Here is a 26806-nt window from a genome sequence, read left to right on the forward strand (position 1 = left end):
TTTTATTTTTATTTAGCTATCCAATGATGGTTGGGCTTCCAATGATCATGGTAGGAAGGTGCTTGGCGCCTCGAGGCAGTATGAGGCACCGCCTCGAAATTTTTTCTTCGGTATATATGTAAATACGACGCAGCCGATTCGTGTTTGTGTATTCGCGTATAGGATTAGGGCTTCCTGTGAGAATTGAAAGGCGAACTAGAAGCGAAGCCGTGAGGGAAAGAGCGAAGCCGTGAGTGCAGGAGACGAAGTCAGAAGGAGACGACGCAGGAAACGAATCCAAAAGCAATAACGATTTCGAAAGCAGGAAACGAAGCCGAAGTTGTGAGCGCAGGAAACGTTCAGGCCTCGGTTAGGTCGGTAGAGCAGGTGAGCGGTGTTGTGGCCTTGACTTTGAGGTGTAGTAACAAAAGCTTGAATAACTCCTGATTCGGCTTTCTTTCATTCTTCCGCTCAGTACATGTTCGGTACCGAGCAGGTACAAGCTCGGTACAGCTCAGTACATGCTCGGTATTGCTAGGTACATGCTCGGTATTGCTAGGTACATACTAGGTACCGAGCCAGCACTGCTCAGTACCGAGCAAGCATATGCTCGGTATTGAGCAGTACATGCTCGATACCACTAGGTACACGCTCGGTACCAAGCAGTATATGCTCGGTACTGAGCATACACATCAAAATTACTCTTATAATAAAATTTTGTTCCCCGCTAGGGGGCAGCGCCCCCTTGGACCCCCGGCAGACTGGTACATTTTTGTATTCATGTTGTTTTATTATTGGTATTTGATAGTACAAATAATTGTTAAAATCTGTCCTATTATTAACATGACTAGTGGTACAAGAAGGAAAGATCCTGCATGAAAATATGGAACTCAAGTTGAAGTGTCTGGCGAAGGTGCAAAGAAGGGATATGTTTACATGAAATGTAATTTCTGTGAGAAACGCATTATTGGTGGAGTTAAGAGATTGAAGGATCATCTAACCTGTACTCATGTCAATGTGGGACCATGTGCAAAAGTACCTAATGAGGTGAAAAAACTGAAAGATAGACATCTCAAATTACAGAAGCAAGGAAGCATTGATAATGAAATTGACCCTTTACTTATTGATGATTTACAATCTGATGATGAATGGGTTACTCTTAAGAATGTTGATGTTTCTGAAGTTGAAGTAGAAGGAGAAACTCAAGTCAATGAAAACAGTGAAGCAACTACTCATGTATATAAAAGAAACTAATAAAGTGAGATTGGAGCTTCAAAAAAATTCAAAGGTATTCTTATATATAATGAATTATTTTTTTATGCTATTATTGTTTCATTCTAGAGCTAACGAAATATTAACTGATATAGGGGATAAAGGAAAAAATATTATAGATAATGAAGAGTTTGAGGATGACTTTGACATTAATTATGAAGATTCTTCTGAAGAAAATCATAGTGATGATGAGCCTGCATTGGGTCTTGATCTTAAAGGGATGTTTTATTTTTAGCTGAGTTTATTTTAAATCTTATTTTCCAGTAATATACTAATGTTATCTTAGAACAAATCATCAAATTCACAATTGACATAATATTTTGTTACTTTTTGACATTTTTGTCATTATTCATAATTTTAAATTGCTTTATTTTTATAATTTTTTAGGCTTAGGCCTCGATCCGCATCGAGGCTTACGCCTCGCCTCGCTTAGCCAAAACGCCTCGATTCCCGATTTCGCCTTTTAAAACGTTAATGGCTATTGGCCTTTCATTTCCCTAAATCTAATTAGTTTGATTGGAGGTGTTATGGTTGTGTGGTTCCTCTCTTTTGCCTATAAAATGAAGATATTTTGGCATGGAATAGGTTGTTGAAATTGTGAGTAAAAACTCTATAAAACCTTAGGGTTTCTTCTTGGAAAAGCTTGAGAGCTTGTTCCATCCCCTTCTTCTCTTCTCTATTTCGTCTTGGCTTCTAACCCCTTCTTCTCTACGCAAGTTCCACTCCACTTGTATCCTTCCTCTTGAGCTTCGGAAGTGTTTGTTGGCTGAAGTTTGGAGACATTTGCCGGAGGAGTTTGGAAAGGACGTTGGTCTCTTTTGCAGTGGTGGACCCTTGGTTTGCAAGCCTAAGCACAATTTTCTTAAAATTCCAACTTTCGTTGCATGTGAGGAGACCGCTAGATGTTTTTATTGAGGATAGCGTTTTTATATTCTTATTTTATTTTCTTCGATTTGGCTTATGTTTCTCTTAAGTTTGTTTGGATGTTTGCAAGCTTTATATGAATCGAGTTTGGTTTAAGTCTTGTCCTTGTGTTCTCCAATTTGTCTCTCTTTTCTAGTTTGCTTGCATCAATATCTTAGCAATGATTTTATAAAAAAAATAAAACATTACAATGAGAAATAGGCCTATAATCAGACAAAGAAGAGGCATGTTTCTACTTAGAAATAAGAGCAATTGAAGTAGCCCTTGCACTTCTAATCATAGAACCAATAAGAAAGAAATAATTTATAGTAGAATAGAGCTTAGGATCAATAATACTCTGGTCTCTTTTGTAAAATTCAAAAGTAAAGTCATCAGGGCCTGGTGTAGAAGAGGAAGGAGCAGAAAAAATAGTATGTTTAATTTCTTCATAAGTCACAGGGGCAGACAGAGTAGAAAGCAGAGAAGGAATCATTTTTCCAACAAGTATATAAGAAGTACCAGAAAACATTGGTTTAGGAGAATTAAAAAGATTCATGTAGTACTCAATAAAGGCAGCAACAATAGATGAAGGATCAGAGAAAGTCTTAGAAGCAAAAACAATTTCATTGATCCTGTTAGCATTGGATCTAGATTTTAATTTAGCATATAAAAATCTCAAGCAATCCTCACCATTAGATAGGCATCTAGCTTTAGACCTTTGAATGATCCATGAAGCCCAAGAAGAGTACCAAAAAGCTAACTGATGATTAATATTATTCAGAGCAATATTGGGAGAAGTGTCGAGAGGTTTTATTGAACATCAAGAAGGCATTGGTTATGCTTGGCTTGTAGCTCCACAATAGATTCAGAAAAGAATTTTGAGAAAACCCAATATTTTTGTTTTGATGATACCTTTGAGATTCTTCAGCAATGTGTAGAAAGCATGGATGGGAGTTCCAGAAACTTTTGTGCCAAAATTTGAGATAACTTCATCCTAGAATTCAAAAATATTCAGCCAGCAGTTTCTGAAAAGGAATCTATGATGAGTGAAGAGAGGAGGTTTTCCATACATAAGCAGAGGGAAATGATCAGAACATCTATGATCCTCGATTCTGTAATAGGAAGCAAGGAACTTATCAAGCCAAAGATCATTTATAAGAACTCTATCCGGTTTTATATGCATATGATTGCCATTTTTCTGGTTAAACCAATTGTATAGATGGCCAACAGAAGGCAGATCATGGGTAGCAATATCAATGATCAGGTTATTGAAATCCCATAGTTTACTGCTATGAAAAATATTCCCTCCAGATTTCTCAGAGCTGAATCTACAACAATTAAAGTCTTCCAAAATAGCCCAAGGAATAGAGATGGTAGAGGCTAGAGAAGAAATATCATTCCATAAAGAAATCCTTTCAAACTGGGAATTGTCAGCATAAACCACAGAAAGAGCACAAATGACAGAAGTACTAGAGTATAAAATCCCATGAATTAGTTGGTTAGATAAAAGAAGATTTGAAGGAAACTTTGAAGCATCACATTTAACCTAAATTCTACCAGAGCCAAGTATCGGAAATTGTGGCATGAATCTTCAATGTCAAAAATTATGTAAGAGTTACAAAACCAAGAGTCAGCAGCAGAAACTGCATTGACCTTGCCCTCCAGAACACCAAAAAAAAAAGCTTGTGAGATCAAACCAGTACTTTACAACTAAGAACTTTGGCATATCTATTAAAACCTCTAACATTACAAGATCCAATATTGGGGAGGGTCATTTGGTTTTTTTATTTGGTGTAGTGTTTCTGGCATTTTTAGATCTAGCAGGCTTCTGGGAAAGGATAACAATGTTTTGAGGCCTACTAATTGTTGTGGTGGTATAGAAGAGCCAGAGGTCAAAGATGAATCATCATCAATAGAGCAATTTTGAGCATCTTCAGTTTGAAACATTTCAATATTAATCCTGTTAGAAATCGACTTGGGAGCTTTTGGGGGAATGTTAGATATTTTACCTATTAATGGAGGTTCCCCAAAATGCTCAGACTCAATGAAAATAGGATCAGAAGGAGCATTGAGGTTGAGCGGTTTGGAATGCTTGACCAGAACTAAGATGTCCATAGTGGTGGGAAGTTTTTTATTTTCTCCCTCCAAAGATTTTGTAGAGTAATCCGAATGATTAGAGTGGGTGATCAGATTGACAATTTGAGCATCATGGACATGGACTGCTTGGGTAGAGAAGATCTCAAGGAAGGATTTCTAGGTTTATGGATCTTGCTTCTTCCCTTATTAACCTCAGGTTTAGGAGGAAGGGGAGTAGACTTAATCGAACATAAGTTAGAGGGGTGGACAAAAGACCCATAATCAGAGCAGGGTGTGGGATTCCATTCATAGTGAAAAGAAGGATCGGGGTCTTACCTGGGATAGCTACTGAAACTTCATCCAGTAGAGGGGTACCATTCAGGACTTGAATACAAAGATGGGCAAAGGTGAGCTGGGTTTTAGCCACAGTTAGGGCGTCAATAACAAGAGGGACATAGATGCAGCTGACTTTTTTAGAAATACCCACGGGAATCCAACAAGCAAGTGAGAGGTCTTGGATTTTCACCCAAATAGGGATTGACGAAAATTCCTTCTTAGGGCTAAAAAAGAAGACAAATTTTGAACAATGAACGGTTTACCGAGTAGGAACCAGGTGACCATCCAACCAGACCATCTCATATTCTTCATGAGAAAAACTTTAACAGAAAGAATCCCTCATTCAAAGCTAAGAGGGTAAGCGCACCTTTGAGCTTCAATGTTTTATGTATGAAAGTTTTAAGAGCTTCATAGTAACGCCTCTTACCGATTGAATATCCTACAAGCTAAAGCCCCAAATCTTTCGAACCTTCGGGCTTCATCAAAGAACTGAGCCACTTCTCTATCGGAGAAATGAAAGAGACAGGGAAATCAACTGAGGGAGTGATTTGTGATGATGAAAGCATACCCTTCCAATTGAGCGAAGTGTGCTCGGAAGAAGATGGGGAACAATTATTTTGGGGGTTTCTTGGCAGCAAGCAGGGGAAAGTCCTCAACACTATCGGGGAAACAAGGCAGCTAAGGTTATCACAAACCCTAGCAGAGCACTCCCTCAAGGCCCTCAAACCTAAAATCTCAACAAACAACAGAGCCAATTCGTAATAATACGAATTACTGGGCTATGCACGATTTTTTGTTAAGTGTTTCAAGTGAAATAAAATTAGCACAAGTTATCATAAAACCTAAACAAAGTAAAAATATCTACTATTTCGTGAATACAGAGAGTATAATTAATTTTAAAGTTGTAACTACAAATTCTAGCATATTTAAATATGATGTAAGGTTTTTATGTTAAGCAGCTACACTTTATTTACTCTAAACTATTTTGTTACTAGTACTTGTGGTCAAGAAAGATTTGTGCAAGGTGGGAGGGTCTTTAAGGGAGTATGATGTGAACATCGATCAGAGGTTCAAGCATGTGTATCGTCGGAGACAGCGCAGATCGACGGCTACGATTCAGAGTCTTTACTTTTGATGTATTTTATGTTTTATTTAGTTTGCATTTTCGTTTCCTAGTTTACCCCTATGGGGATTTGAGTACTTTTCATTTCTTTGTGTTTAAGACCTAAATATAGTGGTCTCATGCTTTGAAAAAGGTTAATGATATTTTGAATGAAAATTTGGTTTTATTTCTTCTTCTTCTTACATGAGAGCTAGAGAAGGGAGAGCTCGAAGGGAGCATTCGCAAGGCCCACCAGTCAATAGAAGAGTCCGCGGCTCGTGGTTAAGGTTGTTCTATCTACTTATTTGTGTTTTCCCCTCATCTTCAATTACCTAAATCCTCTTTTCGTTAGCTCCAAACCGAACCCCATTTCATCCCGCCTACACCAAAGGAAGCCCACCCGCCGGCCGTCCCTTTTGCCGCCGGTCCCCCTCCTCCACCACCTCTTCCACCACCCCACCGCCAGCCCCCCCACCCTTCCCCATTTCCCCCACGTGTTCACATTTTGAAATTCAAAATTGAGTGAGTTGTAAAACTTTCCAAATTTGTCAAAATCCTAATTAGAAAAGTTTTAAACACGCTTCATGACGAAATTCAAATTCAAACGAATTTCATCATAATCCTTCCTGGATCTTGTGTGCCGATTTGGAAAACATTCCATTGCTCCCACAGCAATCTTCCCCCTCTAGAAGCCGCCGGACTCACCTTGGATGGAGCCCCATTAATGCCACCCATTAATGCATTGATGACACATGAATTTGAAATCAATTCCAAATAACTTTTCCCTCCTAATTCCCTCAAAACCTGAAATTAATTTAAGGTTTTTACAATAACTCCCTCTCCTCTCTCTCCCATACCGTCGGCCCCATTAATGGGCTCTCCCCTTGTTGTTTCCAATTCTAGCCTCAATCCAATTTGAGTTCAAATTCAAATCTTAATTTGAGCCCCTCCAAACAAAATTAATCTGAAATTTATTCAGATTTATTGAGAGACTTATTAGGATTGGATTCCAAACCCTAGCCCACTCCTCTGTGAACCCGCCGCCGTCCCTTCCCCTTGGAATCCCGACCCCCCTCTCTCCTTCCCCTTCTTTCTTCTCAAACTACAAGTGCTCTCTCTCTCTCTCAACACCACGTTTTTCCTCTCTTTTTGTTGAAAGATTCTCCTACGTCAAGCATGCATGGCGGATCCGGAATTTGAGTCGGGACTTGTATTCAACGCCGACGGAAACCTCAATATCCTACGATCCCCGTTCTTCGACGTGGGATTTGAAGACGACGCCACCGTTGAAGATTATTTGGATCGAGTGGTTCCTACTCTTGCGAGCGTCATCGACCGCCAACGTCCAAACTACGATTGGAGCATCAACAGTCGATCATTCCCGCCATCCTTGCCACCGTCAACCTTTCCGTGGTTCAAGGTCGTTGGGGTTTCTACCGTCCTCGTGGCATCGTTGGGTTTGCTAAAGACCTTCTCCCGCTAAGCCCTACTTGAGTGTGAGTGAGCAAGGTAACTCATTGTGAAATTTCTAGACATTAGCCGTGGGATTTTATTTTACTCCGCATTTGTTTTATTGTGATAATTTCAAGATCTATCGCCAATTGTGTCTAAACATCAAGCTTGTAATTGATTATCATAACAACTTTGACAATGGAAAACTCTTGAACTTCACCTTACGAAATCTTAATCTTAAACTAGTATACTTTGTGACTCTTTATAAATTTCACATGCAATTCTTGATTGTATCACATCATTTGGTATCAGAGCATGATAGGCATGCATGACATGTTAGAAAAACATCCTAGGGTTTAACCGTTCATTATAGCTTTAAAATTGCATGCATATCATTGCGTAGTTTCAATTTACTCTCTGTTTTAGCTGCTATCCATGCATTTCCTGCACACTTTCATGAGCATTTAAGTCATCCTAGCTAGTGTCTTTTTGCTGCCATTGAACTTGTAGCATTTCTAAGTGCATAGGACAACGCCACCTTGAGGTTTTACTGCTGTCCACACTGTTTCAGCTGCTGTTAAGCATCCGTTAGTGAACCTAAAATCACTGTTTAGGTGCTGTACTCACCTTAGGATCCTTCCTAAACCTCTGGACATCTTAGACCCTTGCTGGACTCTGCTGTCCTAGTCATTCCAGCAACATTTGAAGACTTTTGGGACATATTTCCAGCGTGGTTAGCTGCTGCCTTTGACTTAGGAGCCCTCCTTAGTGTCCCCTAGCACTCAACCATGGATCCCGCACATATGCAAGCTACCTTAGACATGATTGTGGGCCAATTGGGTACAGTTACGCAACAAATTAGGGATACCCAAACAAGTTTAGTGGAGCTTAAGCGTCATACGGGAGAAAGACTAGACAACATCGAAAGGATAGGACACCCGGCCATCTACACTCCCTCTAGACCCCAATCTCCTTATGGCGAAGATAACCGAACTGAGTACGGACCTCCTAGAGACTACTACAGACCCAATCACCGACCCCATCAAGAACAGGTAGGACGTGACCCACCTTGGAGGGACAACGATACCCAACTCCTTAAGAGTATTAAGATAGATGCCCCGACGTTTGATGGTACGTTAGAACCCCAAGTTTTTCTTGACTGGCTCAAAGGGATGGATAGCTATTTTAAGTGGTACAATATTTCGGAAGAGAGAAAAGTCCGATTTACTGAGATGAAGTTAACTGGAAAAGCTAACCAGTATTGGGCTAACCTAGAACATATGAGAGAAACCCGAGGAGAATACCCCGTGACTGACTGGGGAACAATGAAACAAGAATTGAAACGAAAGTACCTCCTCCTTCCTACTACCCCAGGCTTTTGGATCGTTGGAATAGGTTGACCCAAGGAAGCAAACCCGTAAGAGAATACATCGCAGCCTTTGATGATTTCATGATACGTTGTAACGGGGAAGAAACCACCACCCCTACCCAACTTCTGTCAATGTTTAGAGCTAGGTTGAGAGAATACCTTAGAAATGAGCTTTTTGTCAGAGGAGTGAATGCTTTTGAAGCTGCCTGTAGTCTAGTACTTGACTTAGAAGAGTCTAAGAGCCATGCCTCTAGGACTCAAGACTCTCGAGTCTCGACCCAACCCGTTCAAGTCTTATCTCAAGGACACCCAGTCGTTTACTTTAGCGAGAAATTGAATGACATTAGACAACGGTACTCCACCTACGACAAGGAATTTTATGCCATCATTCAATCTCTTAGGTATTGGCAGCACTACCTTCTGCCACAAGAGTTTGTTATCTTTTCGGATCACGAGGCTTTACGATACATTAATTCTCAAAAGAAACTCAATGCTCGGCACGGTCGTTGGGTTGAATTCCTACAAGAATACACATATACCATTAGGCACAAAGCGGGATCAGAAAATAAGGCTGCCGATGCACTAAGCAGTAGGATGATGGTCGCTCGTGAGATGAGAACGGAAGTGATAGGTTTCGAGCAACTTAAGGAAGACTACTCAGGCTGCCCCGATTTTGGAGAAACCTACTTTACGTTAGCGACTGGAGATGAACATATCGTAGGGGATTTTATGTTGGAAGATGGATACTTATTTAAATCCCAAAAACTCTGTATTCCCAAAACTTCACTTCGAGAATTTCTTGTCTGGGAACTACATGCTGGAGGTTTAGCGGGTCACTTTGGACAAGCCAAGACCATTGCAGCAATTGAAAATCGATTTTACTGGCCGAGTCTTAAGAGGAACATTAGCAGATTAGTAAGGCGGTGTCACACCTATCAATTGGCCAAACAACGAAAGCAAAACACCGGCCTTTACACACCTCTCCCCGTGCCTAACCAACCTTAGCAGGATGTGAGCATGGACTTTGTTTTAGGGTTACCCAAGACCATTAGGAAGCACGACTCCGTCTGTGTAGTTGTAGATAGATTTTCTAAGATGGCTCATTTTCTCCCGTGCTCCAAAACTTTTGATGCCTTTAGAATAGCTAAGCTGTATTTTGATGAAATTGTGAGACTTCACGGCCTACCCAAGACCATTGTGTCAGATAGAGATGTGAAATTTACTAGTTACTTTTGAAAGACATTATGGCATAAAATGGGGACCAAATTACAATTCTCCACTGCTTGTCACCCCCAAACGGATGGTCAAACCGAAGTAGTGAACAGGAGCCTAGGAAATCTTTTAAGGACCTTAGTAGGAGAAAATATTAGGGATTGGGACTCTAAACTACCAATAGCTGAATTTGCTTACAACAACTCTGTAAACCAATCTATGGGTCTGAGTCCTGCTGAAGTCGTGTACGGTTACCTACCTAAACAGCCCATTGATTTGACTCCCATGAGTCCTAAGGTTAGAATTTCATAGTGCATCTGCATTCGCATCTCATCTTCAAGAATTACACAAAGAAATAAATAAAAGAATTCAACAAAGTAATACTCACTATAAGATTGATGCTGATCGTAAGAAGAGATTTAAAGAATTCGAAATTGGAGATTTTGTTATGGAACGAATTCGTCCGGAGCGGTTCCCCCAAAGCGCCGTTAAAAAGTTACATGCTAGAAGTGCGGGCCCCTTTAAGATAATCTTGAAAGTAAACAGTAATGCTTATGTATTAGACCTTCCTGAAGGCTTTAATATGAATCCTACATTTAATGTTGAAGATTTAGTAGCTTTCGAGGGACCCGAGTTTAACCCTGATAATCCACTTCATAATAAGCCTTGTGAGAACCCACCTAGTGAGATCCCCAGCCTACCTCCACTCCCCAATTTACCCCATTTACCCATTGTGGAGAAAGTCGAAGCTATACTTGACGATGAAATCATTTCCACGAAGGAATGTGGACGCCAAAGGTACTTGGTGCACTGGAAAGGGAAGCCGGCGACAGAGGACACGTGGATTGATCGAGAGGAGCTGCAGAGTTTGGATCCAGATCTCCTAGGGATGTACGAGAGCTCCAGAGATTTTTACTCGATGGGGTCGAGCTTTCTCCCACTTGGGGAGAATGATGTGGACATCGATCAGAGGTTCAAGCATGTGTATCGCCGGAGACAGCGCAGATCGACGGCTACGATTCAGAGTCTTTACTTTTGAAGTATTTTATGTTTTATTTAGTTTGCATTTCCGTTTCCTAGTTTAGCCCTATGGAGAGTGTTGTCTTATTGTAGCCCAGAGAGCATTTGAGTACTTTTCATTTCTTTATGTTTAAGACCTATATATAGTGGTCTCATGCTTTGAAAAGGTTAATGATATTTTGAATGAAAATTTGGTTTTATTTCTTCTTCTTCTTGCATGAGAGCTAGAGAAGGGAAAGAGCTCGAAGAGAGCATTCGCAAGGCCCACCAGTCGTTAGAAGAGTTCGCGGCTCGTTGTTAAGGTTGTTCTATCTTCTTATTTGTGTTTTCCCCTCATCTTCAATTACCTAAATCCTCTTTTCGTTAGCTCCAAACCGAACCCCATTTCATCCCGCCTACACCAAAGGAAGCCCACCCGCCGGCCGTCCCTTTTGCCGCCGGTCCCCCTCCTCCACCACCTCTCCCACCACCCCACCGCCGGCCCCTACCGCCGGCCCCATTAATGGGCTCTCCCCTTGTTGTTTCCAATTCTAGCCTCAACCCAATTTGAATTCAAATTCAAATCTTAATTTGAGTCTCTCCAAACAAAATTAAATCTGAAATTTATTTCATATTTATTGAGAGACTTATTAGGATTGGATTCCAAACCCTAGCCCACTCCTCCTTGAACCCGCCATCCCTTTCCCTTGGAATCCCGACCCCCTCTCTCTCCTTCCCCTTCCTTCTTCTCAAACTACAAGTGCTCTCTCTCTCAACACCACGTTTTTCCTCTCTTTTCGTTGAAAGATTCTCCTACGTCAAGCATGCATGGCGGATCCGGAATTTGAGTGGGGACTTGTATTCAACGCCGACGGAAACCTCAATATCCTACGATCCCCGTTCTTCGACGTGGGATTTGAAGACGACGCCACCGTTGGAGATTATTGGGATCGAGTGGTTCCTACTCTTGCGAGCGTCATCGACCGCCAACTTCCAAACTACAATTGGAGCATCAACAGTCGATCATTCCCGCCATCCTCGCCACCGTCAACCTTTCCGCGGTTCAAGGCCGTTGGGGTTGCTACCGTCCTCATGGCATCGTTGGGTTTGCTAAAGACCTTCTCCCGCTAAGCCCTACTTGAGTGTGAGTGTGCAAGGTAACTCATTGTGAAATTTCTAGACATTAGCCGTGGGATTCTATTTTACTCCACATTTGTTTTATTGTGATAATTTCAAGATCTATCGCCAATTGTGTCTAAACATCAAGCTTGTAATTGATTATCATAACAACTTTGACAATGGAAAACTTTTGAACCTCACCTTACGAAATCTTAATCTTAAACTAGTATACTTTGTGACTCTTTATAAATTTCACGTGCAATTCTTGATTGTATCACATCAGAGTAGATGCTCTATGCTTATATTGGAGTATGCAGATATGTGAAGGAAGCCTGTAAGATAGTATAATGGTGGCTAGGGTTTGGCTATCTTGAGTTTGTTGAAGTAAATGGGAGGTGTTAGGTTTGTTGGATTTTTTCTTTTTAAGTTCTCAACACTGTTGTTGCCAGGTCCCATGTCCTGGATGAGAAAAGTGGAGGGTTGCGTTAGATAGTCAACAGCCAACATAAAACTTATCGAATAATCATGACATGTATTCTGTAAAAAAATGTGTTAATGCTAGAGCATCTCCTATAAGCGACGTATTGTATGGTCTGAATACAACGACAATGTGCAAGGGTCGCTGCACCGGCGCCCAGGCGCAGTGTTAAATAGGCAAGGGTTCCCACATAAAGAACGGATGCGGGCAAAGAAGCTAGTCCATAAAACAAAAATTAAGACAGGAACTTGGAATATAGGCTCCCTTACAGGAAAACTAATGAAATTAATAAATGTTATGATTCTTCGGAAGATAAATATTCTGTGCATTTAGGAAACTAAATTGGTTGGAGAGAAGGCTAAGAGGATTGATAGTTCATGATATAGACTATGGTATTCAAGTAGGAGTCATACTAGAAATGGTGTAGGTGTGATTATAGATAAGAAATTGAAGGATAATGTTATAAAAATTAGAAGAATTGGAGATAGAATTAATGTTTTAAAGATTGTTGTTAATACTAAAATTGTTAATATTATATGTGCTTATGCTACTCAAGTAGGCTTGAATATGGGTTCAAAATTAAAATTTTGGAATGACTTAGAAGAATTAATACAAAAGATACCACATGAATAAAGAGTTTTTATTGGAGGATATTTAAATGGACATGTTGGTAGAGAGGTATGTTATTTTAAAAACATTCATGGTGACCATGAGTTTGAAATGATAAATGAAGGTAGTAAGCCCATATTAGATTTTTTTATCTTATGATTCTTTAATAGTTAATACATAATTTAATAAATGAGATGAACATCTTATCACTTATAAAAATCGATATAGTAAATCACAGATTGATTATTTTCTAATAAGAAAATAAGATTGTTTAGATTGCAAAGATTATAAAGTTATTCCGAATAAAAATTTATGTACCCAACATCGTTTATTAGTTTTGAACTTTAAGATAAAGGGCATAAAATAAAAATAAAGTAAAATGATTTTCTAGGACTAGATGGGGGCATTTAAAGAATATTAACAAAAGTATTTTTTAGAGTAAGATTTTAGATCTTAAAATTTTGTTCATGCATGAGGATGCTAATATTATGTGGGAAAAAGTTGCTAGTTATATTAAGATTATTGCAAAAGATGTGCTTGGAGTTTCGAAGGGAAAAGCTCCTAATAATAAAAATAGTTGGTGGTGAAATCCAAATATGCAAGAAAAGATAAAAAAATAAAAAGATTTGCTATAAAAATTAGTTTAGATGTAAAAATTCTGATAATTGAAAAAGTTATAAAGAGACTTATAAGGAATCTAAGAAAGTTATTTACGATGCAAAGAGCTTAACTTTTAATGATTTATATAATATATTAGATACTAAGAAGGGTGAAAGATATATTTATAAGGTAGCCAAACAAGTAGATGGAGAAGTAAGGATTTAGTTCAAGTGAAGTGCATTATAGACGAAGATCAAAAAGTACTTTTTTTAGAAGATGATGTTCAACAAATATAGATGAGATATTTTGCTAAACTTTTAAATGAAAAATGTGAAAATACGATTGACCTTAGTGACTTTAGCACCCTAAATGAAAATAAAAATTTTTATTTTTATCAGCGTATTAGTAAAACCAAAGTTAGAGAGGCTTTAAAAAAAATGAAGAGAGGAAAAGGTGTTGGACCTGATGATATTCTAATATATATGTGGAAATGCTTAGGAAATGAAGGAATTTCTTGGCTTACTAAACTATTTAATACTGTTTTGAAGACTAAAAAGATGCAAGATCAATAGAGAATGAGTGTGTTAATTCCTATTTTTAATAATAAAGGTTAAGAACAGGAGTGTGCAAATTATAGAGGAATTAAGTTAATATGTCATATTTTAAAATTATGAGAGCAAGTTATGGAGCGTAGGTTGCGGCATGATAATGTTTCTCAAAATCAATTTGGATTCATGCCGGGTAGGTCTACTATGGAAGTCATACATTTACTGAAAGGTTTGATGGAGAAATATAGAAAGAATAAGGAGGATCTACATATGATATATATTGATTTAGAAAAAGCATATGATAAAGTTCTAAGAGAAGTGCTATGGAGAGTTCTTGAAAAGAAAGGAGTTAATAACGCTTATATTCAAATCATTAAAGATATGTATGCAGGAGCTAGTACTTGTGTTCAAACACAAGGTGGTTTGACCAAGTATTTTCCTATTTCGGTTGGATTAGATCAAAGATCAGCCTTAAGTCCATATCTTTTTGTTTTAGTCATGGATGTTTTCACTAGACATTTGCAAGAGGATGTACCCTGGTATGCATTTTGCTAATAATATTCTTCTTGTTGATAAGACTAGAGAGGGAGTTGAAGGTAAACTTAAATTATGGAGGTCAACTTTAGAGTCTAAAGGCTTTCGTTTGAGTAGATCTAAAACTGAATATATAAAGTGTAATTTTAGTAATAATAATTCTAGTTGAGGGAATGTGACTTTGGGTGATCAAGTCATTAATAAGAGTACACGTTTTAGATATCTTGGGTCTATTGTTCAGAGAGATGGTGAAATAAATGGGGATAATATTAGTAGAATTCAAGTTGGATAGTTGAAATGGAGGAATGCATCAGGTATGTTGTGTGATAAAAAAGTCCCCCTCAAACATAAGGAAAAATTCTATAAAAAAGTGGTTAGACCTGCAATGTTATATGGTGTAGAATGTTGACCACTAAAAGAGAAACACAAAATAAAGTTAAGTGTTGCAGAGATGATGATGCTCAGGTAGATGAGTAGCTTTACTTGTAGAGATAGGATACAAAACGAGCATATACGTGAAAAGGTTGGAGTAGCTCTAGTGGAAGATAAGCTTAGAGAGAGTCGCCTTAGATGGTTTGATCATATAAAATGATTTTCTTTTGATGACCCAATTAGGAAAAGTAGATGTATTAGGTTTAACTTATGTTAAAAAAGGTAGAGTTAGATCTAAATAGGCTTGGTTAAAAATATTAAAAATTACCTTTCTTTATTAAATTTAATCGAGAATTTAACTTTTAACAATGCACAATGGAGAAAAAGGATTCATGTAGCCAACCCCCCATAATGCGATAAAGACTTGATGTTGTTGTTTGGAATATCGTTATTCATATAGTCTCATATATGTCAGTATATCTATTTAATCTGTCCTTTAGATGAAGAGGATATTTCATCATTTCCCTCAGCGAGTCATGCAAGGACAGGTTATAAAATTTGTAGAAAAAAAAATCAATGAGGTCGGGTAGCAAAATACATGTTCAATGAAGAAAATAACTGAATATTACTTATCTTACTTATCATGCGGGCAGATTCTCCTAAACCTAAAACCTAAGACATATTACTAGATGCAATAGCACTAGAGCATGAGGAAGAGGTCACCGTACAAACTAAGAAACATATCATCATCTGTGAAAGCAGTCGATTATATTCATCTTAAGGGATAGTTATAAGGCTAGAATTAGAGGAAGTCAATAACCCAAAGTTATTCATGTTGAAAAATCAAAGGGAAACTGCATCATCCCTATCTTGCTTACGAGAATGATAAATGCATCTATAATAAAAACACATGGTAAATAGATCATTATGATGATGGCCACCATTAAATTTAATTGCAGACTCGATGGTAGAGTTGATTTTTATCTCAAAAAAAAAAAAAGAGAAAAACCATGATATCCTAAAGAGAGATAAAGAACCAACGAAAAGCTCAAATTATGTATATTAAAAGTTCAAAACTTGTCTCCTTGTGCAGTGCAAATGACTAGTAAGATTTGGTACAACTGCTGGTTAGGGTAGGAGACAAAAATATGGTAGTGAAGAAGAATAATGGTGCCCATACTATCGAGCAGGATAGTGAGCATACACAGCAAGAGCATAGATGGCGTGTATGGCTTAGGGCATGGGCATTATAACCTGATAGCATGGCAACATGAGAGTGTTGGAGAGCGACCACAGTTAGGCAGACAAAGAAGGTGGCATGAATATGCAAGCATGGAAGGCTTGTAGTTTGGAGAAGCAGGCAACACGTGAGTAGGCAAGGGAGCAATGATTTATAGAAACAAGCAAGCGCAGTGCACCGGAACAATGATGTGCAAAGAGAAGTGATGCACGAGAACAATAAATCAATCAAGCGCAAGTAGTGAGATTGTGTGTAATAGTAGCAAGCACAAGCAGCTTGCTGGATCAATACAGAGAATGAAGAGTCTAGAGGGGATTAGAAGATCATAATTAAATCAATTAGGATGAGAAAAATAGCTAGGGTTTTGATGCTCTAATTAAATGTTACGTGAAGAAATTTAGATGATGGTATTCACTAAACAAAGGTGTATATTGTTATAAGCATACATGGTAAATACAATAGAACAAAAAATAAGACAATAAATGTCATAAAAAAGAAACAACAAAAATATTCATAAATTGTATTCTCATTATGTAACGAATTCCTAATTATATTTCATAATAAGCTAACTGCACAAAACACATCAAGATGAAGAAAAAGAGAATGAAATGTCAAATTGAACAGTTCACAATGTATTAACAACATGCTTTCTTCACTAACTATTATCTAGATTATTTGAAACACAAAGAGCTTGGACTAGATATCCAAACAGCATCATCCATTCAAATCTCATCTTTTAGCTGGTACAATGTGCCTACTAGAGTATACCTTACCTTAATTGTATCAACATTCCACAAGAGAATGCTGGATTAATTATAAAAATAAACATCATGACAACACTAACTCCATAGAAAATCATGATACTTCTGATGAAAGTTTTGGCAACTTTAATGCAAAAATGTGCAAGGGAGATCCTCCACAAACGATACTAGGTACTAAAATGTAGTTGCATTACCATGCATAAACAATGCAAGCCAGAAATGTTCAACAATCTAACCAAAAGAACATTCAAGATTTAAATAGTTTTGGAAAACATTAGCATCCAGTAAACAATTAAATAAACTCACTCACCCCCAATTGTATAAGACATGTGGTACGATGTCAATGCCAGTTCTAGGATCCACCATTGGAACAAAGCATTCTTCCATTAAAGTCAAAGCTATTGCTAACTTTGAGTTGCACTCAGCCATTAGTGCAATTTTTTGTGTTGAATAAACATTTTGATCATCATGATTGCATCGCAAAATAGTCCATGATAATCCATCCTCAATAATATTTGGCATCCCAACACGAGATCGCAATCCCAAAAAAACCTGTCAACATCAGGCAATTCAATTATTTAAAGGAAATGTAATCTGAGAAAAAGGTTCCTGCTCAATTGATATCAAAACAATGATATGATAGGCCAGCCTTCAGCTAATGAAGGTGAATAAGCATCTCCCACTTTCACAATTTTCTCGATATCTCTTACTGTAAGCTCTTCTAGTAAAGCATACATCTCTGAAATAGTATATAATGCCGGCATTACCAAATAATTGTTGCATATGTAAGGAATCATGTTAGACTGAGGCTTCAATGATGTTTTGCACTGAAATTTTCTTCAATATTTCATCAGATGGATGGTACATAATTAAAAGAAAAAATACAAACCACACTTCAAATAGACAAATAATATGTTTGTGAAGGATCCTAGACGACCAAAATATACTTCTGCACTGATGTCTTAAGGTGTTGCTATAGTGGTTCCCACCACCTAATGCCTCAAGCTTTTGGATCAAAAAGTACCACACATTAGAAGGTCAATGTCCCATCTTGGAGTCCATCCTTTCATCTTCTCAATAAGAAGATATAAGAAACAATAATTCAATGAGTTGACCCAATTTATTGCACGTATGGCCTTAGGATAACTCATAGTTAAGCAAGTTCAATGGCAAATGATTTACATGTTGCTTATATGCAATGGAATGAACTTTAATTTCCACCGTTGGCGCATGACAAGGAATTATTTTAATTGGTCAATTTAGCATAAAAGTTGGGGGCATGTAAATTAAGGTGACCATGAGGAGATTTTTTAAATTGCACATGTATTTCAGTTCAACATCTATTTTTGTTGATTGTTGATAGACTAGAAGTTAACTTTCACCTAATGGATTAAGATTTTGGCTTTAGATGATGGCAAACCTATGTTGCATAGACACAAACACGGCGACACATATACGACACGACACATATACGGGACACGTTAATACTTGAAAATACAAGACATAGACATGGGTTGGATATGGTATCATAATATTCTAAATAGCATATAGCAATTGAGTTAATATAATATTAAAAATAATCTAAAAAATAAGAAATTTAACTAGAACTTCTGCTTAAAATATCGAGAGTCGGGAGTCGATACCATGTATCAGTTATCGAGAGAGGGCAATATTGTCGAGAGTCCAACATCGATGTTGTGCAGTAAGTATTGGGCGTCGATGTTGAGAGGGCGTCTATTGTCGATGTCAAGAGGGTGTTGGTCATCGATATTAAGACAACATCAGACAAAGATGAGTTATCAAGTTGTGGGTCTAGAAATTGCTAATGTCAAACATCAATATCAAAAAGTGTAAGACTTTAATGTCGAGTAATTTTCAAATGTTGATGTTGTAACAGCATGTGATGTTGATGCTGAGATGACACTGTTCATTGTTGTGAAACCAAAGTTATGATCCGCCAAAGAGAAATGAAAATGAGAATATTGTTGAATGGGGTGTTAAGTGCGGGTGATTGATTTGGTATTGTGGAGAGGAAATAAAAATTTAGCTTTTATATTTTTAAGAAATAAAAATTTAAAATACAAGAAATTATATTTAAAAATTTCATAAAATATTTAAAACACGCGTGACAGACACAGGTGTCCAATTTGAATTTTAATATTTTTTTAATCAGACACGTTTTCGGCATGTTCAACATGTGTCGGAGGAGTGTCGTGTTGAATATGTGTCGGACATGGCACGGCTCTTTGAGAAGAAGTGTCGATGCATCATAGTGGCAGACCCTACATAAGAAATTGTCCTAAGTTGAACTCCAAGCTCTACTCAACCAACATAATGTTTCCTACAAAACCAAGCTGTAATTTCATTAAATTCTATTATGAAAATTGTTATTATTTAAAAAATTAATCAATAGTGAGGTAACTCAGCCATATATGGCTGGTTAATTCAACCTAAAAGCCTACCTGATTGACCATATATTCAAACATATTAATCTTAAAGCAAGAATAGGCAAAGTGGTAAAAGCACAGCCACATATGGTCATGATAATATTATAGTTAGCCTATTTCTTATTAAATGAAATTATCTGTCTAACAAATTTCTAGTTTAAGAACTTAAACTGCTGAATTTGTTCTATTTTATGGCACTTACAAGCTTAAAAGATTTCACTTAATTTGAGCAATCAAATAACCCAAAATTCAAATCACTTGATCTCTGAAATTCATCATCCTATGATCTCTGAAATTCATCAAATAACCCAAAATTCATCGTCCTTTGATCTCCTCCACTAGTTCCCTCAGGAACTCTTTCAGCCATAACCCATGGTACAAAAAATAAGATAATTACATATGAGCACTACAGTATATCTCAAACATGAACTCAAAAAAAAAATATTGCTTTTGAGTAGAAGGTCCTTCTAGGTTTTAAGTTAGACATTGATTTTTTCTCTAGTACACTGACCTGAGCCTAAAATTTAGATTCCATCTTAGAAGACTAATCACATATATACTCTGTAAAATTTTAATCATTTCAACCTAAACATTATGTCAAATATTGCATACGTAACAATTTTCCTAACCTTTAAAACTTGCTCTGATACCACTTTTGTCACACCCCACGTCGGTTCTACGTTAGCAAGTCGACACAGAATGTAGTAACGATGGCTGTCAATAACTTAAATTACTTTTAGATTTATTATAATACACGAGCTAACTGCAGAACAATATAAGAAGAATATCATAACTTAAAACATAGATTATAAGCGGAAATAGTAAAATTTTCATTTCCAAAAATTTTCTTTTTAAGATCGTCTATTACGACCCAAAATAAGTGGCTAACACAAGCTACTAACCTCAAAAGTCTTCTTACATCAACAAATATATATATATATATATATATAAACAAAATACAAGCAAAAATTACTCTATTGTGGTTCAATCTTCTCCTTCCCCTATCCAACATGAGCCAGAATAATCATCTGGTGAGCATAATTTACCATAAAGATATACGTCTCTAATACAATGGTCACATATAGAAAATAAGACTTTCATGTGCATCAATAAGTGAAAGTAAGAACACGGTTAAATATCATTACAAAGAAATTATGCATAATAGGTTAAATCATAACATGTGAAGATACTGCTACACATAAAATGTTATGCAGAATTCAATATTAATTTCATGAAATCAAGCTAGTCGCATAAAAAGAAATGACACATTGTTTGTACATTCTACCATGTCGGTTATTTTCTAATATGTCTCCTCCATATTAGCATAAGTCATTCATTTAATAATTCCCTTTTTCAACCCTAGGAGATGTGATGTCAAAACATTTAGGTCGAGGTCTTCCGCCTATATTTTTCTGAGATCGCACTACCACTTGAGGTCTCTCGGACTCTATTGCTCTTAGGCTTATTAACTGAGGTCGCGTTGCCTCTACTGGGTCACACCGCCCATCCGAGTTGCATTGCCCTATCCACCTAACATCTAACATGATAATCTCCAACACTTATCAGATCATTGCATGTTCATGTTTGCGTTATGTAACATATTACAAGCAGTTATAAGTGAAGTGTTGTATGGATTATCATCTTATAATAATTCCAAAAAAAGGTAAAAAAGAAAAACATATATCACCCACTACCAATTCAATTGCAGGTATATAAGCAATACTCGATAACTCACATATCGTAATAAAAACACATATCTTGCCTCTATGATGCAATGCTTCACCCAGTTGGATACCTTGTGTCCACTTACACATATAAGGCACCTTCCAATTTTCCCTTCACATGAACAGCTTAAGTTGTTTCCTCAAAATTTTTCTCCCATTCTACAAAATTTTGGATACAATTTTACTAATGATACATACACAATTATACTAAAATAGAGTACAAAATAAATTCCTTATAATCACTCTCACTCTACTGCTTTCGAGTCTACTCCCACTAGTCAACAACAGCCAACACCTTCTCTTCCTCCTCTTCTCTTTCAAATCAGCCTTATCTAACACTATCTTCTTCCATCTACAGCAGCAGATTCCTTTCCAGCTTCTCCCAAGCAGTAGATCCACCTAACATCAACTCCCAACAGCAGCATATTTATTCACATCATCTACAGCACCCCGCTTACTCAAAGAAGCACCTAACAGCAACTACTACATAAAAAAATAAAAAACTGCCCGACATCTTCTGCACTCGCCTAATTTACGGGACCATCATCACCCCCTAACCACTTCCTCTCACAGCCACCTTCAACAATCCCACCATCATGCCCCCAAATATGTACTCACCTGATTACTCACAAGGTAATTACCTCCACTCTAGCCGCAGCTGCCTGATCCGCTCCCAACCCTCGCGATCTCCCACTGGTCCACACCACCTCGACTCCAGGAAGGAAAGGATTCAATACTCGATTGGCTGGAACCACCGTTTCAAGCACTAAGTATTGTTTAACAAATTAAAAGCACTATCCAGTTTAATTACCTACATGCCCACCTCCCAGCCAATGCATGCTGTGGAACATGCTCCTTAAAAAAATAGTATTGCCCTTGCTACAGTAATGCACATTTATACACAATTAATATAATTTATTACTTAGGAAAAAATACAAATAAAATTTAGTTCCCTAAATTTCAATCCTTAACAATTCTACATATAATTCTATATATCGAATCGCTCAATTCAATGAGTAAAATACAATACTATCAAATTTTCTGAATTTCGTGAGAGTTGGAATTGTGGGTTATATTCAAATGGATTAAAGGTGACATATACCTACTCAAAATTGGGTTTTACATAAGGTCACTAAAGTCAATTGTATTCTTGCAATCTTCATTGAAAAGCTCATCAAAACATCTCATGCACCTTTGTTAAATATCCTCTTCTAATAAAAGCACTTTTGATCTTCATCCTTAATGCACTTCATTTGAACTAAATGCTTACTTTTATCTCTTTGCTTTGCTAACTTATACATACATTTTTCAACCTTCTTAGTATCTAATATATTAAATAAATCATTGAAACCTAAATTATTTGCATCACATATTATTTTATTAAACTCCTTACAGACATATTTATATCTTTCCCAATTTTCTGAGTTTTTACATCTAAACAATTTTTTATAAAAAAAAAAAAAACTTCTTATTTTTTATCTTTCTTGCACATTTTCATTCCACCATTAACTATTTTTTACTATTAAGAGCTTTTCCTTTTAATATTCTAAATACATTATTTGCAACATTTCTTAATGTCATTAGCTATTTTTTCCCTTATAACATTAGTTTCCTCATGTACAGTAAGAATTTTATGATCTTGAATCTTACTCTCAAAAATATTTTTGTTTGTGTAATTTAAATGTCCTCGTCTAATTCTAAGACAATATTTTATTTTATTTTTCATATTCTGTCCCATCATATAAGAATATTTATCTTCTTATGAATCATAATATCTATTAATTCTATTAATTTAAATTTATTGGTAAGAGAACCTATATTCTAAATTCCTATACAAACTCTATTTACATGGACTATCTTCTTTGCCCACATCTGTCTGTAATGTGGGAACTCTTGTTTTTTTAACACTATACACGGGCGTCGATACATCACCCCGTGTGCACTTCTCACTGTATTCACGTTATACAAGGCGTCGCTTCCGGGGTAGCCTGCTCTTCATCCTCATCAATTTTTTCTTTAGAATTCTTTTTTATCTCTTCATTCTCCTCACCTTTTCCTCACTTTTTCCATTCTCATCGATTTTCTAAGCTCAGGTGAGGCCTGAACCAAGCTTGGGCTAGAGTTATCCTCTAAAAACTAAGTTAACCTACAGCTCAAGCTCCCACTAATGTTGTTGAGTTGAGCATGACCTAATTATGATAGATATCTACTTCATTCATTAATATTAAAAGATGGGGCTAAGATTATGCCTCCTTCAAGGCAAAAAATTTCCATTTCTTGCTATGGACCCTTTATTTCTTCCCAAGAGTCATTGCATCTAACTTTAATTAGGCACTCCTCTCTTGTTTAGCTTGCCACACAAAGCTTTCTAAAGCCAGACTAAATCCAGTAAGCTCAGTTCTACTATAAGAACTGTTTCTTAAAGAATAAATTCTACTAATTTTGGGTTAATTAGATATAATTTAGCTCACAAGGCAGTAAAATCAACCTCTCAAAGATAGCAGGCATCAACAGCCATAACATTCAAAATAATTATGGTGATTTTTATCTATTTATTATGTAAATTAAGCAATATTGCAGATTATTAATGCACCAAGATCTGGAAACAAAAGATTTATATGAATTTCTTATAGTTATAGACCATGGTAAAATGAACATACCAAACCAATACATTGTAGCTAAAAATCTATCATCGTAAGTAAGAATCAAATTTGACTCCTCAAGAAATATTATCTAATGAATAAAACATATAGCATGAGTTTAGTGCATCTCATCAAAAATGTATTAAAATAAGAAATTGTCCTTTTATGTAACAACTAATTTTAAATCACAGTGTACTAGCAAAATAACAGATAATATTTTAGGTTTATGTTGACTTAACTATTATAGAAGAAATTATAAATTTCAAAAGGCCGGAAGAATAGATATACAACAACATAATCTCATTATGTAATGAGCAGATATAGTATGATTAACTATAAATTAATAAATTCAGAGAAATAACCACTCGTGAGTAAGCCAGAATCCGCCAGCAATTTTATTGAGAATGAAATTACTTTTTTTATAAGAATGTTGATGAAGACCCAGGCATTATTCTGTTACAGAATATGGCACTAGGTTGGCATTTCAGAAAAGGGCAGTAACTGCATTTAACTTACCCTCTTACAGTTATCTCCACATAACCAGGTATTAGATCCAGCATCCTCGCAATGACCAAATTTGTCCATGAAGCATGTTCCATGATCTGGTTGTGGAAAGAATAGCCAGAGTTTAAACCCAAATAATTGAAAATAATATAAATGACGTGATTCAGGTATTCAGCTGAATAAGAAAATAAGGTAGCCAAACATAAGAATAAACAAGTGGAAGAATAATCCATCATGAAAATTAAATATAAACATTCTAATAAAACAAAAAAATGAAAACAAAAAAAAGAGAAACATGACGAGAAAAGTAGGCTGGATGATAATTGGAAGCCTAGCTTCTTGGGCAGAAAATAGTTCCAAAATGCAGATTATATCAAGCCAAAAACTTAAACAGAGATTCAAATAGCACCAATGCATAGAAAATGAATTCCCAAGGCAATTAGCATATCAAAAAACATGGATTGATGTAGCTGTCACTTATCAAAGGTCACAACCTAAAAGAAGTTTGTGAGCAAACAAAAGGAGGATAGGTTGATTACATTTATGTCCACATTGTGAGCATTCAAATACAGACAAGGTACTTGAATCCTCTTTCTTGCATGCTAGGTTGTTGCAGATTTTACAAATACAGTTCTCACAATACCAGCTCCCTTCTGGAAGTTCCTGATGCAAAACATCAAAATACGTTCAACCTCGACTAATTGGAAAGTATTTGTAGTAATATTGGTGAATGAAATGAAAAGAAAAGATACGATGAAGTTACTGCAATAATAAAGGAGGATGCTGAAACAAGGAACCAATAATAATACAAAGTTTTAAAAGTATGCAGAGAGAATGAGCATGACAGTTTTTTGGTTGAAGCATGCATTCAATATTGAAAATGAAAAGGAATACTAAATTTATTCACAAAACAAATTTGGCTACTCTAATTGTATCCTATATAAAGTAAATAGAGTTCGGGGAAGATAGATATTCACAAAACAAAACATATCATGTTCAAAGCGAATATGCACATTTGGGCCCCAAGAAATGCATACATGTAAGCACTCATTTTACATCATTTATAATCCCTAAGTAATTCCCTTTAGCTGTTCACATTTAAGAATAAATATGCCTCAACTACGGTTCCTACCACTGTAATTCCAAATTTAATACCCAATAGACCATTGAAACCACTCTTCAGTCTTATTGTAACGTTACATTGACTATCAATGCCAAAGAAAAGCTTAGAATTGCAACCAGTTAGTATCTTTCTTTGTCCACCCAAGGGAGATCACTTCTGGAACCAATTTTATTGATAGACTCGATTGGAATATTGCCAGCCTTGCATCCTATCATATTAGATTTTTTTAGGTAGTACCAAGTATAGTTTGTAGAAAGACAAATATATCTTTAATTGATCCAACAATTTCCACACTAAGTAAATATTTTAAGGCTCCGAGATATTTAATTTCAATTTTGTTTATCAAGTAACGTCCTAGTCTGCCAATTTCTTCTTCGTTATCATCTTTTTAAGATAATATCATGAACAAAGACAATGAGGATTATAATTTTACGGATTGATTATTCCTTGATAAAAAGGGAATGATCAGCCTAACCTTGAGAGTATCCGTATTTCTTAACCATAATAGTTAATTTGCCAAACTATGCCCGTGATGCTTGCTTTAGACCATATAACGATTTCTTTAAGTTTGCAGTTGTTAGTGGTAGCAAATTCATGTGGCATAGTCAGATAGACTTCATCTTCAAGATCCTCATTTAGGAAGACATTTTAGATAACTAGTTGATGAAATAGCCAATAAAAGTTAGCAATAAAAGAGAGAATAAAACATACTGATGTAATCATGGCAATAGGTGCAAATGTTTATTAGTAATTAATCTTGTAAGTTATGTCTTTCAATGCTCCCATACAACTTGTTTCTCTTCCCTTCAGCAAGATAGAGAGCTTCCATGTTTCATCCTTTTCTAATACCCGAATGTTCTCATGGACAACAACTTCCTATTCAAGTAATTTTAATGCTTCATAAATATTGATAGAATGTCCATATTAAAAAAAAATTTCCGTAAAGGAATGAAATTGAGGGAAAATTTTTCTTTTGGTAAAGGATGTTGAGGGATAGGGCACATAGTTTTTCTCTAGATAAACACTCCGGTATCCGTTATTAATTGAATTTTAATTTATGTGTATATCGACAATTTTCCTCTCAACAATTGCGAGAATTTTAGTGTAGTCAAGAAATGAGATTCGGGGTAGGTTAGGGAGAAATATAAATAGAGTAAATATTCTCACAAGATTCATTCACTAAAAGGGTTGAAATTCTCCACCTAAATATGAATATAAGAATAATAGTAAAGATGACTCAAAATGATGTAGGTGTGATTATATATAAGAGTTTAAAGAATAATGTTGTAAAAAATTAATATAATTGGAAATATAATTATAGCTTCAAAGATTATTGTTGATGGTAAGATTAGTAATATTATAAGTTTTTATGCTCCACAAGTAGGTTTAGATATGGATTCAAAAT

General features: G+C 36.3%; 1 protein-coding gene across 1 annotated transcript in view; it reads right to left on the bottom strand.

The window, feature by feature from the left end:
- The window catches only part of LOC110101888 (increased DNA methylation 1-like), a gene marked incomplete at its 5' end in the record, with an annotated part of 46395 nt that extends 21436 nt beyond the window's left edge, over positions 1 to 24959 (bottom strand). Inside the window, 3 exons of the mRNA XM_020829984.2 lie at positions 17272 to 17513; positions 24291 to 24376; positions 24818 to 24959. Of these exons, the coding sequence (XP_020685643.1) occupies positions 17272 to 17513; positions 24291 to 24376; positions 24818 to 24959 (470 nt within the window). The remainder of the gene's footprint in view (positions 1 to 17271; positions 17514 to 24290; positions 24377 to 24817) is intronic.
- Between the last annotated feature and the right edge of the window lie 1847 nt (positions 24960 to 26806).

This window comes from Dendrobium catenatum, unplaced genomic scaffold (genome assembly GCF_001605985.2).
Source record: "Dendrobium catenatum unplaced genomic scaffold, ASM160598v2 fragScaff_scaffold_974, whole genome shotgun sequence".
Taxonomy (NCBI): domain Eukaryota; kingdom Viridiplantae; phylum Streptophyta; class Magnoliopsida; order Asparagales; family Orchidaceae; genus Dendrobium; species Dendrobium catenatum.